We start from the raw sequence: 11,071 nt of genomic DNA, 5'->3' as shown, positions 1-11,071 counted from the left end.
CCCACGCCTTGCCCATAACCCCGCCCCCGACTCCACCCCAGACAGGCACCGGCCCCTCCGCCCCAGGTAGACCCTGGCTCTTCACCTTAAAAGACTCGAAGAAGCCACCGCCACCGCCGCCGTTCTCCATCTTGTCCTCGTCACCGCCCAGGCCCATCATGGACTGACTGTGGATGTGCAGTTCCTCATAGAGCGTCTCCAGGAGGGCGGCCCGTGTCCGCTCCTGTGGGCCGGGGGAGGCCATCAGGAGAGAGCCCGGTGATCGGCCCTTCGTTCCACAATTAGAATCCCACCTTCTCTAAGTGAGTAGGGAGTGGGCCTGGGCCCCGGGAGCCTACGCTGGCTTCCCCTGGGCCCCTCCGCAGCTCCAGCAGCCCCCAGGGCTCCTCCTGTCCCGATCACCAGGTATCCCCCTCCCCCACAGTGTCCTCTGTGCCAGCCTGCCCACCTGCGGGCGCCTCCTGGGACATTCCTCACATATTCCTAGAAATGCCCTACTTCCTCTCCCCTGAACCTAGCCCTGCTCACGCGTAAATCCGCCCCCACCCCAGACAGTTCTCTCTCAGGCCAAAGTCTGAACGTGGCATTTCCCTCCCCAAGGGCAGGGCTGAAATCCTAGGTTGGGGGGAGGGGTTCAGCCCAACAGCCCATCCTCACCTCCAGTTTGGCAAACTTCTCTGCCTTGTAGCAGGCATATTCAGCATTGATCAGCTTTGTCAGCAAAAATTCCTGGAACTCAGGCCCCTGGGAGCCCCCAGTGTGGAGAGGAGAAAGGGGCTCAGATGAACACAGAGGCAAGGGGCTGAGCCCCAGTGACTCGGGCTGGAGTCCCTGAGCCGTGACCTGCTGGGGCCCTGGGGTCGTCCTCTTCACTCCCAGAAGGGTGCCTCCTTGGCCTCAGCTCCCAGCCTAGGTACCTGTGAGGGCCCCCTCTGCCCTTCATGGTTGCCCACCCCTCGGGAGAGCAAACCTCACAGATGTAAGGGGCTGGCTGGGGTCTCCTACTGCCTCGGTCTGGGGGAGAAGTGAGGGGTCTGAAGCCAGGGCTCAAAGTGTGGCTTCTGACAGGTGAGAGAAACGTGTGCCCCTTCCCAAACATTTTAGAAGAAAGAAGACTGTAATTGTCAAAAAGATAATAGCAGTTAGGAAAGGCCACAGAGTCTGCTATGAGAAAGCTAAAACAATGGTGCAGTTTGTTCCGCGACTTTGTAAGTAAAGATCACAGTTTTTGTCAATTTGGACTAAAAGCCAGGCCCCAGTTACATGGTTAGGGGAGCCCAGCTGCCCTGGCACACAGTGGGGCTTTAGGACTTCTTACAGCAGAATGTGTGCCTCCCTCAACCCCCACCCATTTCGTCCTGCTCTGTCCATGACTGGGGCTGGGGGCTGCCCCTCACCTTCCTGAACACAGCGGGGTCCGGGAGGGGGGGCCCGAAGAAGGGCACGTCATCTCTAGCAGTGACAGAGACCTGGAAGGGAGAGCAGCATTTCCTGTGGAGTCCCCACCCCAGCCAGAGACCCCTAATTCATCCCCGGCCTACTCCTTGCTGGGGAAGGTTCCATAACTGCTGATTGGGTGAGTGAACCCCAGGGTTTCAGCTCCTCCATCCTTGGTCCTGAATTTGAGGGGTGAGAAGAGGTGGAGGATCTCAGGGGTCATGGAGGATAGTGAAGGGCAAGGAGGCTAAAGGATGGAGGAGGGTAACCAGCTCCATTGAGGGGGATAATCTGGGGAGGGGGCAGAGAGGGCAGGATGGGAATCCTCCATCCACAGAGCGAGAGGGGGACTCAGAGTCCTCTGGACAGTCCCCTTATCTACAGGTGGGAAAACCAAGGCTCAGAGATGTCTCATAGCGACTCAGGGCGGGGCAGGGCCTGGGGTTGCGGCTGATCCCCCCTGGGAGGCTCCGTGATCACCCACCTTGTAGAGCGGGCCATCAGGCCCCCCGCCCTCGGCCTGTACCACCACATAGGCATGCAGGAAGTTGGATGCAATCATGTCAGGCACAAAGGGTGTGTTCTCGTCCTGGAAGACTACAGCGACAATGTCGTTCCCGATGTGCCGCTTTCGCTGCAACTGAGCACAGGGCCACAGGCCTTCACCACCTGGCCAGAGAGGGGCTCGCTGGGCGCAGGGGAGGGTGCCCGCAAGACAGTGGGAGGGTTTGGGGTAGGCAGAGGGCATGTCTAAGGATTCGCTTCCACCCCCAAAAAATGTCAGGAGAAACTTGTCTTCAAATTATTTTAGGTTTCTTGGAATCCTGTGGCAGATGAGGAAATGGAGGCCAAGAGAGAAGGGACTTGCAAGGCCCTGCTGTGAGTTAGAGGATTTGAACCCAGGGCTCCTGGGCCCCAGGCTCTACCTCTCAGCCCTCCTTCTGTCTCAATACCCCAAACACAGCCCCTCATGAACAGAGAGGTTCCACTCAGCATATACATTCATGTTGCTGAGATGAACAGAGGATCCTCTTAGAAGAAACTTAAAGGACACTAAACACAAATATTTCCATTTTTCTCACACTACCCTTTTATCCCCCTGGGCTGGGGGCACAGGGTCAAATGGACAGCCCTTCAGGAAGCTTGGGATAGGTGACAAATTTCGGAGTTCAGCTCCCAGAATATGCCCTGCACTTTCTCGCCTCCAGGCCTCTGCAGAAGGTGGAAGCCATTTTCTCCACCTGGAACATTCCCCCTCCTTCTCCCAGCTCCTTTGTGGCCTAGAAATCATTTTATCTTAAAAGCTTTTCTTGACTCCTACCTCTGCCAAGTTTAAGTGCCCCCATGTGACCCCACAATGCCTCTCCCTGTAAAAACACTAACTCCCATTTATTGAGCTCTTGTTATGTACCAGATGCTGTTCTAGCCACTCAGTATGCATTCCCGCACGTACGCTCACCTACGAGGGCAGTGCCATTATCATCCCCATTGCATGGATGTGGAAACAGACTTTCCCGACATTATAGCAGCGTGTCACCCTGCCCCCACTAGAGCCCACAAGTAGGGGGAATGGATCGTTGCCATGTCTATATCCCAGGGCCCCTTGAACCTGGTGTGGTGAACACTGAACGGACAGGCAGATGGGGGGACAGGAGGACAGGGGGGAAGCAGGTGGGTGGGTGCCCAGGCTACCTGCTGGGCGTCCCCTTCTGTGTAGGGCAGCTTGGTGGACACGTGAAACATGATCTCCTTGTTGCGGAAGTTGCAGTACACAGACTCGGTCCCCGTCTGCCCGTGGGTCACGTCCAGGCCTCCTCGGAACCTGCCCCACGCCCCCCAGGCCACGGCTCAGTCTCCAGCCCCAGCCAGGCCTCCATGGGGCCAGGACGGGGCTCCCTCCCTGCCCAAGGGCACGGGTCCAATTAAGTGATGCTCTTCCCACCTAATGCTCACCCTTTAAAGTCCTGCAGTTTGACCTTCTGGCCCAGAAATTCGAGAAACTCCACGAAGGCGGGGCTTTCCTCATTGGTGCTAAAGAGCTCTTCCTCGGAGGTCTGGGGACACAAGGAGGGCAGAGGTCACCGAGCTGGCGCCCCTGAGCAGCCTCCGCCCCCCACCCCCCACTCACATCCAGAGCAGGCTGGGAGGAGGACCTCCGGGCACCCGCCCCCCCAAAGCTCCTGGGAAGCACAGTCCCTGGGCAGGAGCCCTCACTGGCAAAGGTCTGAGGCCTCAGATTCACGGCCAGGCAGGCGGGGGAGGCGGGAGGAGGGGGTGAGCGCACCTGTCCAAGCTTCTGATATATGACTCCAAACTTGAAGTTATTGCTGATAACATGCTCGTCAAAGGTGACGATGAGGCGGGAAGCCTGGGGGGGAGAGGACCAGGGGTGAAATGGGCCGCTTTCACAAGCCGCTGTTTATTGCTCTGACTCCGTGCTAAGCTCCGTACCAGGTACTCTACCCGTGTCCTCTCATTTCATCTTTACGACAAGCCCGTGAGGGAGACGCTGCTGCTGTCCCCATTTTACAAATGAAGAAACCAAGGTTCAGAGAGCTTAAGTAACTTGTGACTTGCCTCAGGTCAACTGCCCGCGAGTGGCAGAGCTGGGACTTGAACTCACAACCAAAGCTGAAGCTCACTGCCCTTGAGTCTTGCCCACAGGCCCTCACCTGAGTCCGCTCTGTAATACCCACTTGTTCCTTGGTTCCTCTGTAAACCCACAGCATCGTTCTCGAATGAGTCAAGTCCCACCAACTTGCTGTGGGGCCTTGAGGCGTTCCCCTTACCTTGGGCCTCAGTTGCCTCTTTTGTACCTGAGAGGTAACATCTGATTTCGGAGGCCCCTTCCTTTGGGGGACCTTTCCTGGACCATAGCATCCCCTTGTTCCAGGACTCAGTCAGAGCCACGAGGGCTGACATGTCTTTCAGGGCCACCTCTTCCAGGAAGCACCCCTGACTCACTCAAGACAAGCCCCGCTGCTTTCCCCACGAGGCCACAGTGCGTCAAAGCCGGTGCCAGAGCTGGGGGCACAGCCGCTGTCTGGGGGGTGGCATTTATGGAGGCCCCTGCTTGTTCCCTCTCCCCGCGTCCCCTCGGGTCAGAAGGCAAGGCCAAGCGGAGTCCCCTGGCTCAGGAGCACGGACTGCCCTTGGGAGGGTCCCCAAATGGCATGAGAGTTCCCGGAAGTAAGGCCTGCCTCCAAGGTGGACGACGCTACAGTTAAAAGGCGGGCCTCCTTCATCTGCTGTGCGTCGCCAGATAAGGCACAAGGCCACTGTGGCCCTCTGCTTCCTCTTCTGCAAAAGTAGACTTTGCACAGTTGTGTGGATTAAATGAGCGAACTTGGGGGGAATACCCTGCGCACAACAGGTGCCCCATAAATGCTCAGTTCCCCAGTTAACCACCCAGCCCAGGGCGCGGGGCCCAGATGCAGCCGTACCTTGGGGTAGAGCACAGGGTAAAAGCGATCCACATTCACATCTTCACACACCAGCTGCAGGGAGAAGGGAGGGGCTGAGGGCAGGGCCTCTGGGCCTCTGGGCCTCCCGGGTCACCATCTGGGGAGGTTATAGCAGCGGAAAGGAGAGGGAGCCGCCGAGTCTGCCGCAGGACTGGGGGCTCACTGCTGCTCAGGAGGGGGTGAAGAGAACTGGGGTCCCCTTATCCGAAGGTGCTCTAAAGTGACCGAAAAGCACACGGGCCCGGGACAGGAGCCCAGAACACACAGCCGCATGCCAGTGTCATGGGACACAGGAGAGGTGGGACCTCAGAGGCAGGGCTGCAGTGGCAGGGCTAGGACCTGGGGCTCAAGAGGACAGCGTGCACAGGCAAAGCCGCACCCGGCTGTGAGCCCACCTGGGGTGCCCAAACAGGCCTCACCTTTGCCATCTGGACCACATTGGGGAACTCAGTGAGACAGGAGATGGGGATGACATCATGGTGTGTCCGGCACTTGGTCCTGGGAGGAGAAAGGCCACGCTGAGGGGCTAGGCAGCGGGAGAGAGAGATGGAAGCCCCTCCACACAAAGTAAGCCCAGAGGGGACACATCCCAGGGAGAGGGAGGACCAGAGGTGGTAATGGGGCCAGGCCTGGCTTGCAGCAAACTCACTGAGCAACTCAGGCAAATCCCTGCCCTCACTGGGCCTTGATGAGAAGAGTGGGTACAATGAGCTGGGCTTTTAGACTGTAAGACCTCAGCCCTCCCTACTGTTGCAGGGTCCCCTCAGCCCCCCTCACCTGAGCAGCAGCCGGAGGTGCTCCTGGTCCCCGATGACATCATACTTGAGTGAGAAGACAAGGTGGCCCAGGGCAGTGTCCAGTGAGTAGTAATTGAAATGCTCCTGTGGTGGGAGGCGGGGGCCCGGAGAGAGGGCAGAGCTGAGCTTGGGGCTTCCAGAAACCAGAGCAGAAAGCCAACTCACTCCCAGATGGGGGTCCTTCACCAAGCAGCAGGTGCCATGGCTAATGGCAAACTGCATCAGATAGACCTGCATTCAAATCCCTGCTCTGCCACTTGCCAGCTGGGTAGCCTCACCTCTCTGCCTCAGTTTCCCACTCGGTAAAATGGGAGGCTAACTACCTTGTGGGATGGTGGCAGGGACTGAAGGAGATAAACAGCCTAGCAGAGAGTAGGTGTTCAATGAATGTTTGTCTCTGACATCAAAGACAGGACCACATTTGTACCTGCATACCTATCTCCCAGACCCTGCCCTTCTCAGAGCTGGGCACACAGTAGGTGCTCAATAAAAATCATCTGACTGATGGCTCAGCTTGTGGCTCTGTGGCCCCTGAAGCCAGGGTCCGTGAGAAACAGGAAGTGAAACCTCTCATGAACACACTGGGCACCTGACCGGGCGGGTTCCCACCCTCCTTCCTCACCTGGAGGAGCCACAGGGCTGGGAAGAAAAACTGCAGCAGGCCCAAGGGGGAGCTGCGGCAGGAATCATCCCCCAGAGAGGAGCCTGGGGCTGGCACCTCTGGATGGGGAAGTCCTGAAGTCAACGGCAGACTGGCAGCGCCAAGATATCCCACCCCAGCCTGGCCCCGACTTCCACTGCTGGCCCCGGCACTGGGAGTGGGGATGGCTCCCGGCCACACCCACCCCAGGAGTCATACTGGAAGTTAACGCCTGTTGAAACGGGAACACCTGTGCTCAGAGGGCAGGTGGAGAAAGGGGCAGGGGATGTGCCCCACAGATCCGCAGCTCCGGGACAGTCTGAGTCGACCTGGAGCCGAGAGTCCCCCCAAGCCCTGCCTCGGCACAGAGCGATGGAAACCCCCAAATGCTTGGCGCCGACTACAGACAGGGAGTGGCAGGCGCTTGGCGCTGAGGTCTTCAAGTCCCTTGAGCTAGGAGTTTGAGCCCTCCCAGCGCATCTTAATGGAACATCAGCCGGAGCTAGGTCCAATTCCTAGCTCGGTAATTGTGTGACCTTCACCAAGACACTTGACCTCTATGAGCCTCAGTTTCCTCTTCTGTAAAAACTAGGACGATCCTGATCTCATAGAGTAATTATGAAGATGTAATAACAGCTACCACTGATTAAGTGCTCACTATATGCCTAGCATGGTTCTCATGCTTTACACGTGCTTTTATGATCCGAGTTTTTACAGATGAGGAAACAGGCTCAGGAAGATTAAATAACTTGCCCAAGGTCACACCATCAAAAAATGGAAGAGCCCAGATGCACACCCAGGCTGTGAGACTCCAGAGCCCACACCTCTCCCCACCACCTGGGCTGTAAAATGGCACAGACACAGGACCTGGCATGGGGCCCGACACACACTGGATCCCAGCATGTGACCTCCCCTCCAGGTCCCACAGTCTCACCCGCTGACTGACAAGTTTTCACAGGGCGGGACCTCTGCTCTGGGGCTGGAGATGGGGCAGGGGTTTGCATCGGTCCACTGCACTGTTCTCCCAACCCTGACCTAAGGGCAGGGCCTGGGTCTCTTCTGTTTGCTGCCGCATACCTGGTGCCTAGAACAGGGCCGAGCGCACAGCTGGTGCTCATTGCTTGCCAACCTTGACTGAGCACTCGCTTTATGCCACACACCATTCTAAACACCTTACAAGCACTGCTCTTGTTAAAGCTTTGCAGCAACCCCATGAGGTGGGTGTCATCACCATCTCAGTTTTTATGGATGAGGAGACAGAGGCACAGGGAGGGTAAGTGACTTATCCAGCGTCTCATGCAGCAAGTGACAGAGCCAGGGTCACGCCATGGTGGAGCCTCTGCTGTTAACCACTATGGCATAATACTGCCTTTTGCAATAAATGTTCATTGAATGAATGCGTGAATCCACCACAAATGTTTCGAGACCTGGGACTCGGGGACTATCACCCAGCCCCAGCCCATGGGTTTGGCTGCTTCCCAGGCCCGGCCCCCATCACCGGTGGACTACCCACCTTGCCAAGAAAATGCTTCCGGTAGATGCGGGCTGTGGGGTTACACTCGAGCTTCACCTTGGTCGTGGGTGATTGCAGCGGCTCTGTCTCTGGGATGCTGGTGATTTCGTGGTTGGTGCCTTCAATCCAGTAGCCCCCGAACTGGGGCAGCAGGATGAGGGGGAAAGGTCCTTCTCGCCCTAGGACCTGAAAGAGGACTCAGCTGAAAGCCACCCACTCTGCACCCTACCAGGGCCCCGGGACCCCCCCCCAACTCAGACTGGGCCACTTCTGCCATGGCTCAGGAGTGCCAGGGAACGAGCCAGAGGCTACATGGGCCTCAGGGCTTGCATCCCCCCACCCCCCAGCAGACTTGCTCCAGCCACTCTCCTCCTACTGCAAGCACAGACCCAGGCTGCATGGAACCCCGTGTTACAGTCTCCAAGGATGAGGACTTGGGGGAAGGTAGAGTTGGGAGCATGACCTTGGCCAAGAGGCTGGAAGGTTTGGATTAGAGGTCTAAAGGTTCACAGGGGCTCTGAAGACTTGGGCCAGTAAGCTGAGGCTCCGGTGCCCACAGCAAGGCTTGCGATCAGGCCCCTGGCAGGGAGGAGGACCGGAGAATCCAGACTCCCTTTGTGGGCACCTCTGGGTCTCAGGGTGGGGATGGGCTCAGTGGGTGCAGCCAGTTACCTCATGGACGCTCGGGTAGGGAATGTAGTCCTCCTCCGTCTACAAAACACAAACAGGGCAGAGACCCAGCTGGGGTGGGGTCTTCACCCTTTACTTCCTTCCAGCCTCCCCAGAATGCTCCAAAGTTCAGCCAGCCATCTGGGCTGGGAGTGTGGATGGGGCTGTGTCATCTCCCCAGGGCTTGCCTTGGGGTGACCCCTCGAGGCAGAGGCTGAGGCAAACTTAGCTCCCACAGTGCTGGCAGCCTCCTCCAGGGCTCTTTCTGCCTTGGGAAAAAGGCTCACTGCCTCCCCAGAAGAAACCTCGGGACCAGTGGTTCTCAGTGCATCAGAATGGCCTCCAGGACTCCTTAAACACACAGCTGTGCCCTACCCCCAGTTTCCCAGGGTCTGGGTGGGGCCCAAAATTTTATTCTTTTTTTTTTTTTTTTTTAAGAATTTACATTCTAACGAGCTCCAAGGTAATGCTGATGCTCCTGGTTTGAGAACCCCTGCTCTGGACAAAGTATCAGGCATATGCCCACGGACTCCCCCTTCAACCCTCACCTTGAAGCTCTGGGCCCACCTCGCCCCACCCCATGCCCAGCCGCCAGTCTTCTTGGATTGTTGAGGTCCCAAATAAACCACAGAACCATATGCCTATCTGGAGGGGAGGTGGGACTCCCACCCCAAGAAAATTCTGAGTCTGAGAGCCTCCTCCCATCTCCTTCCATCCCCCGCCTCCTGTCTGTCTCCTCACAGTAGGCTCGGGGGAAGGTGGCTGGGGGGCTAGGGAGGTCGGAGGGGGGCAACGAGGCCACCCCTCCCATCTCCTCCTCTCCCCCCCTCCCCATCAGCCTTCCCAGGCAGAAGCCCCCTGGGTCCTGGGTTTGCGTTTTCCTGCAATGGCTGATCACGCCTGGGGAGGGAGTCTCCCCATCCCTTCCAGGTCCCAAGCCCTTTGGAGAGGCTGCTCAGGAAGCAGATAGTACGGGCAGACAGCCACAGAAAGGTGGGGTGGGGCCATGGTTCCAACCTACTTTGAGGGGTGGTGGGAAGGAGCATCGTTGTTCATCCATCCTGCTTCCCTGCAGAGAGAAGGTAACACATCCTGTTACACCCCTCCCACGCCTGCTACCAGCTCTGCCACCCCACTGGAGGCTCACACCCCTGTGAAGGGGAAAGCCCGGCCATGTGGGGGTACTCCAGGGTGCTGGGCACTTGGTTATCCAGGCCTCTGCAGGGAGAGCTGGGGGCTCTGTGTGGGAATGTGTGCCGCTGGGACTGGGGGCAGGGGTGGCCTGCACGCACTAGTGTGTGAGTGTGGGGTGGAGGCCATTGCATCTACAAAGATGTGTGTTTTGAGAGAGAGAGGAAAGGGACAGAGGGGGAGAGAGAGAGAGAGAGGGAGGGGAGAGGTAGAGATGGAAAAAGAGAGAGGCAAAGAAACAGGAAGGTGCAGAAGAGAGGGTTTGGAGGGTGAACTGACATGTGGGGGGAAGCTCCTGAGGTTTGTTCAAGTTGCCCCACCTCCCAACACGTACCCATGCCTCAGACAGAGGTCTGGAAGACCAGGGCTGGGAGTGGAAGGTGGGCGGGGCCAGGTAGAGGGGGTGGGGCACATCCCCTTGCCTGTGGTACAGCCTCGGGCTGCCCTGTGCCCTGGCATCTGTCCCTCCTCCCATTCGACACGGGGGTCCTGCAGAGCCTGGAATGCCTCTTGGGGGATGGGAAACGTGTGTGAATGTGTGGGGGTGGGTTAGGATGAGCCACTGATCCCAGCCCTGCTGGGGACCTACACAGGGACGGGAGCAGGGGAGACACAAGTGGGGTCTGGGCCCATGGGTCAGTCAGGGAATTAGCACTCCTAGTCCCCATCCTCTACTCAGACCCCCAGCCCGAGGGCTCAGGACAATGCACTGCCACCACCTCCTCCCAGAACAGTCTGCTGAGGGCTCCTGGCCCGTCCTCAGAGAGGAATAGGGCTGGAGATATAGCAAGGGCCCCCACTCCAGCCCAGCCCCCTCTGCGGCTCCCCAAAATGGGCAACAGAGCCAACCTCACCTGCATCTTCTCAATCATCTCAAACAGATCTGTGTTCTGCAACAGAGATGGAGGAGGGCAGGTCAGTCCTCAGGACCAGCCCAGCGGACCCTGCTAAGCCCCCGAGGAGTCTCCACCCACCCCCAGCCCTCCTGGTCCCCCCACCTCTAACCAACCACCGTGGGCCTGTCTGAGCAGCAAGGGGGAGTGGAGAAGGCACTGCAGAAGGGAGCTCAGGGCAGATGACCAGCAGGGCTTGACCAACTGCTTAGTGAAGTCAGCCCAGGGCCCAGGGCCCTCCCCCGGCAGCCCACCCCACTCAGTCCCCTTCCCAGTGTAAGGAGGCTGCTGCCTCAGACCCGGACGGATGTGACCCTCAGGGAGAGACACATCTCCCCCACATCACTGCAAGTTTGGCAGTGCCAGGATAGGCCAAGTACCCCAGGTCCCAGCGCCAGAGGGGAGACAGTGGGGATCCTCAGGAGGGTCTGGGGTTCCACCCGCCTCTCCTGGAAGAGGGCCCCACC

At 58.3% G+C, this 11,071-nt stretch overlaps 1 protein-coding gene across 7 annotated transcripts in view; it reads right to left on the bottom strand.

Moving 5' to 3' along the window:
- The window catches only part of RAP1GAP (RAP1 GTPase activating protein), a 65,175-nt gene that overhangs the window by 11,138 nt on the left and 42,966 nt on the right, over nucleotides 1–11,071 (bottom strand). For all 7 annotated transcript variants that reach the window (XR_004297831.1, XR_004297832.1, XR_004297830.1 and 4 more), the window contains 14 exons: nucleotides 10,566–10,601; nucleotides 9,542–9,589; nucleotides 8,524–8,562; nucleotides 7,852–8,037; nucleotides 5,679–5,782; nucleotides 5,321–5,399; nucleotides 4,881–4,934; nucleotides 3,722–3,805; nucleotides 3,391–3,491; nucleotides 3,130–3,259; nucleotides 1,922–2,077; nucleotides 1,398–1,469; nucleotides 658–744; nucleotides 86–223 (listed from right to left, as the gene is read on the bottom strand). Coding sequence is in view for 2 of the 7 variants with exons in the window: in XM_032391778.1 (XP_032247669.1) it covers nucleotides 86–223; nucleotides 658–744; nucleotides 1,398–1,469; nucleotides 1,922–2,077; nucleotides 3,130–3,259; nucleotides 3,391–3,491; nucleotides 3,722–3,805; nucleotides 4,881–4,934; nucleotides 5,321–5,399; nucleotides 5,679–5,782; nucleotides 7,852–8,037; nucleotides 8,524–8,562; nucleotides 9,542–9,589; nucleotides 10,566–10,583 (1,296 nt within the window). In the remaining 5 variants the exon portion in view is untranslated. The remainder of the gene's footprint in view (nucleotides 1–85; nucleotides 224–657; nucleotides 745–1,397; nucleotides 1,470–1,921; nucleotides 2,078–3,129; nucleotides 3,260–3,390; nucleotides 3,492–3,721; nucleotides 3,806–4,880; nucleotides 4,935–5,320; nucleotides 5,400–5,678; nucleotides 5,783–7,851; nucleotides 8,038–8,523; nucleotides 8,563–9,541; nucleotides 9,590–10,565; nucleotides 10,602–11,071) is intronic.

Source organism: Phoca vitulina, unplaced genomic scaffold (assembly GCF_004348235.1).
Source record: "Phoca vitulina isolate PV1807 unplaced genomic scaffold, GSC_HSeal_1.0 scaffold2, whole genome shotgun sequence".
Taxonomy (NCBI): Eukaryota; Metazoa; Chordata; class Mammalia; order Carnivora; family Phocidae; genus Phoca; species Phoca vitulina.
The sequence above is the reverse complement of the archived record's forward strand: the minus strand, read 5'-3'. Positions and strand labels throughout refer to the sequence as shown.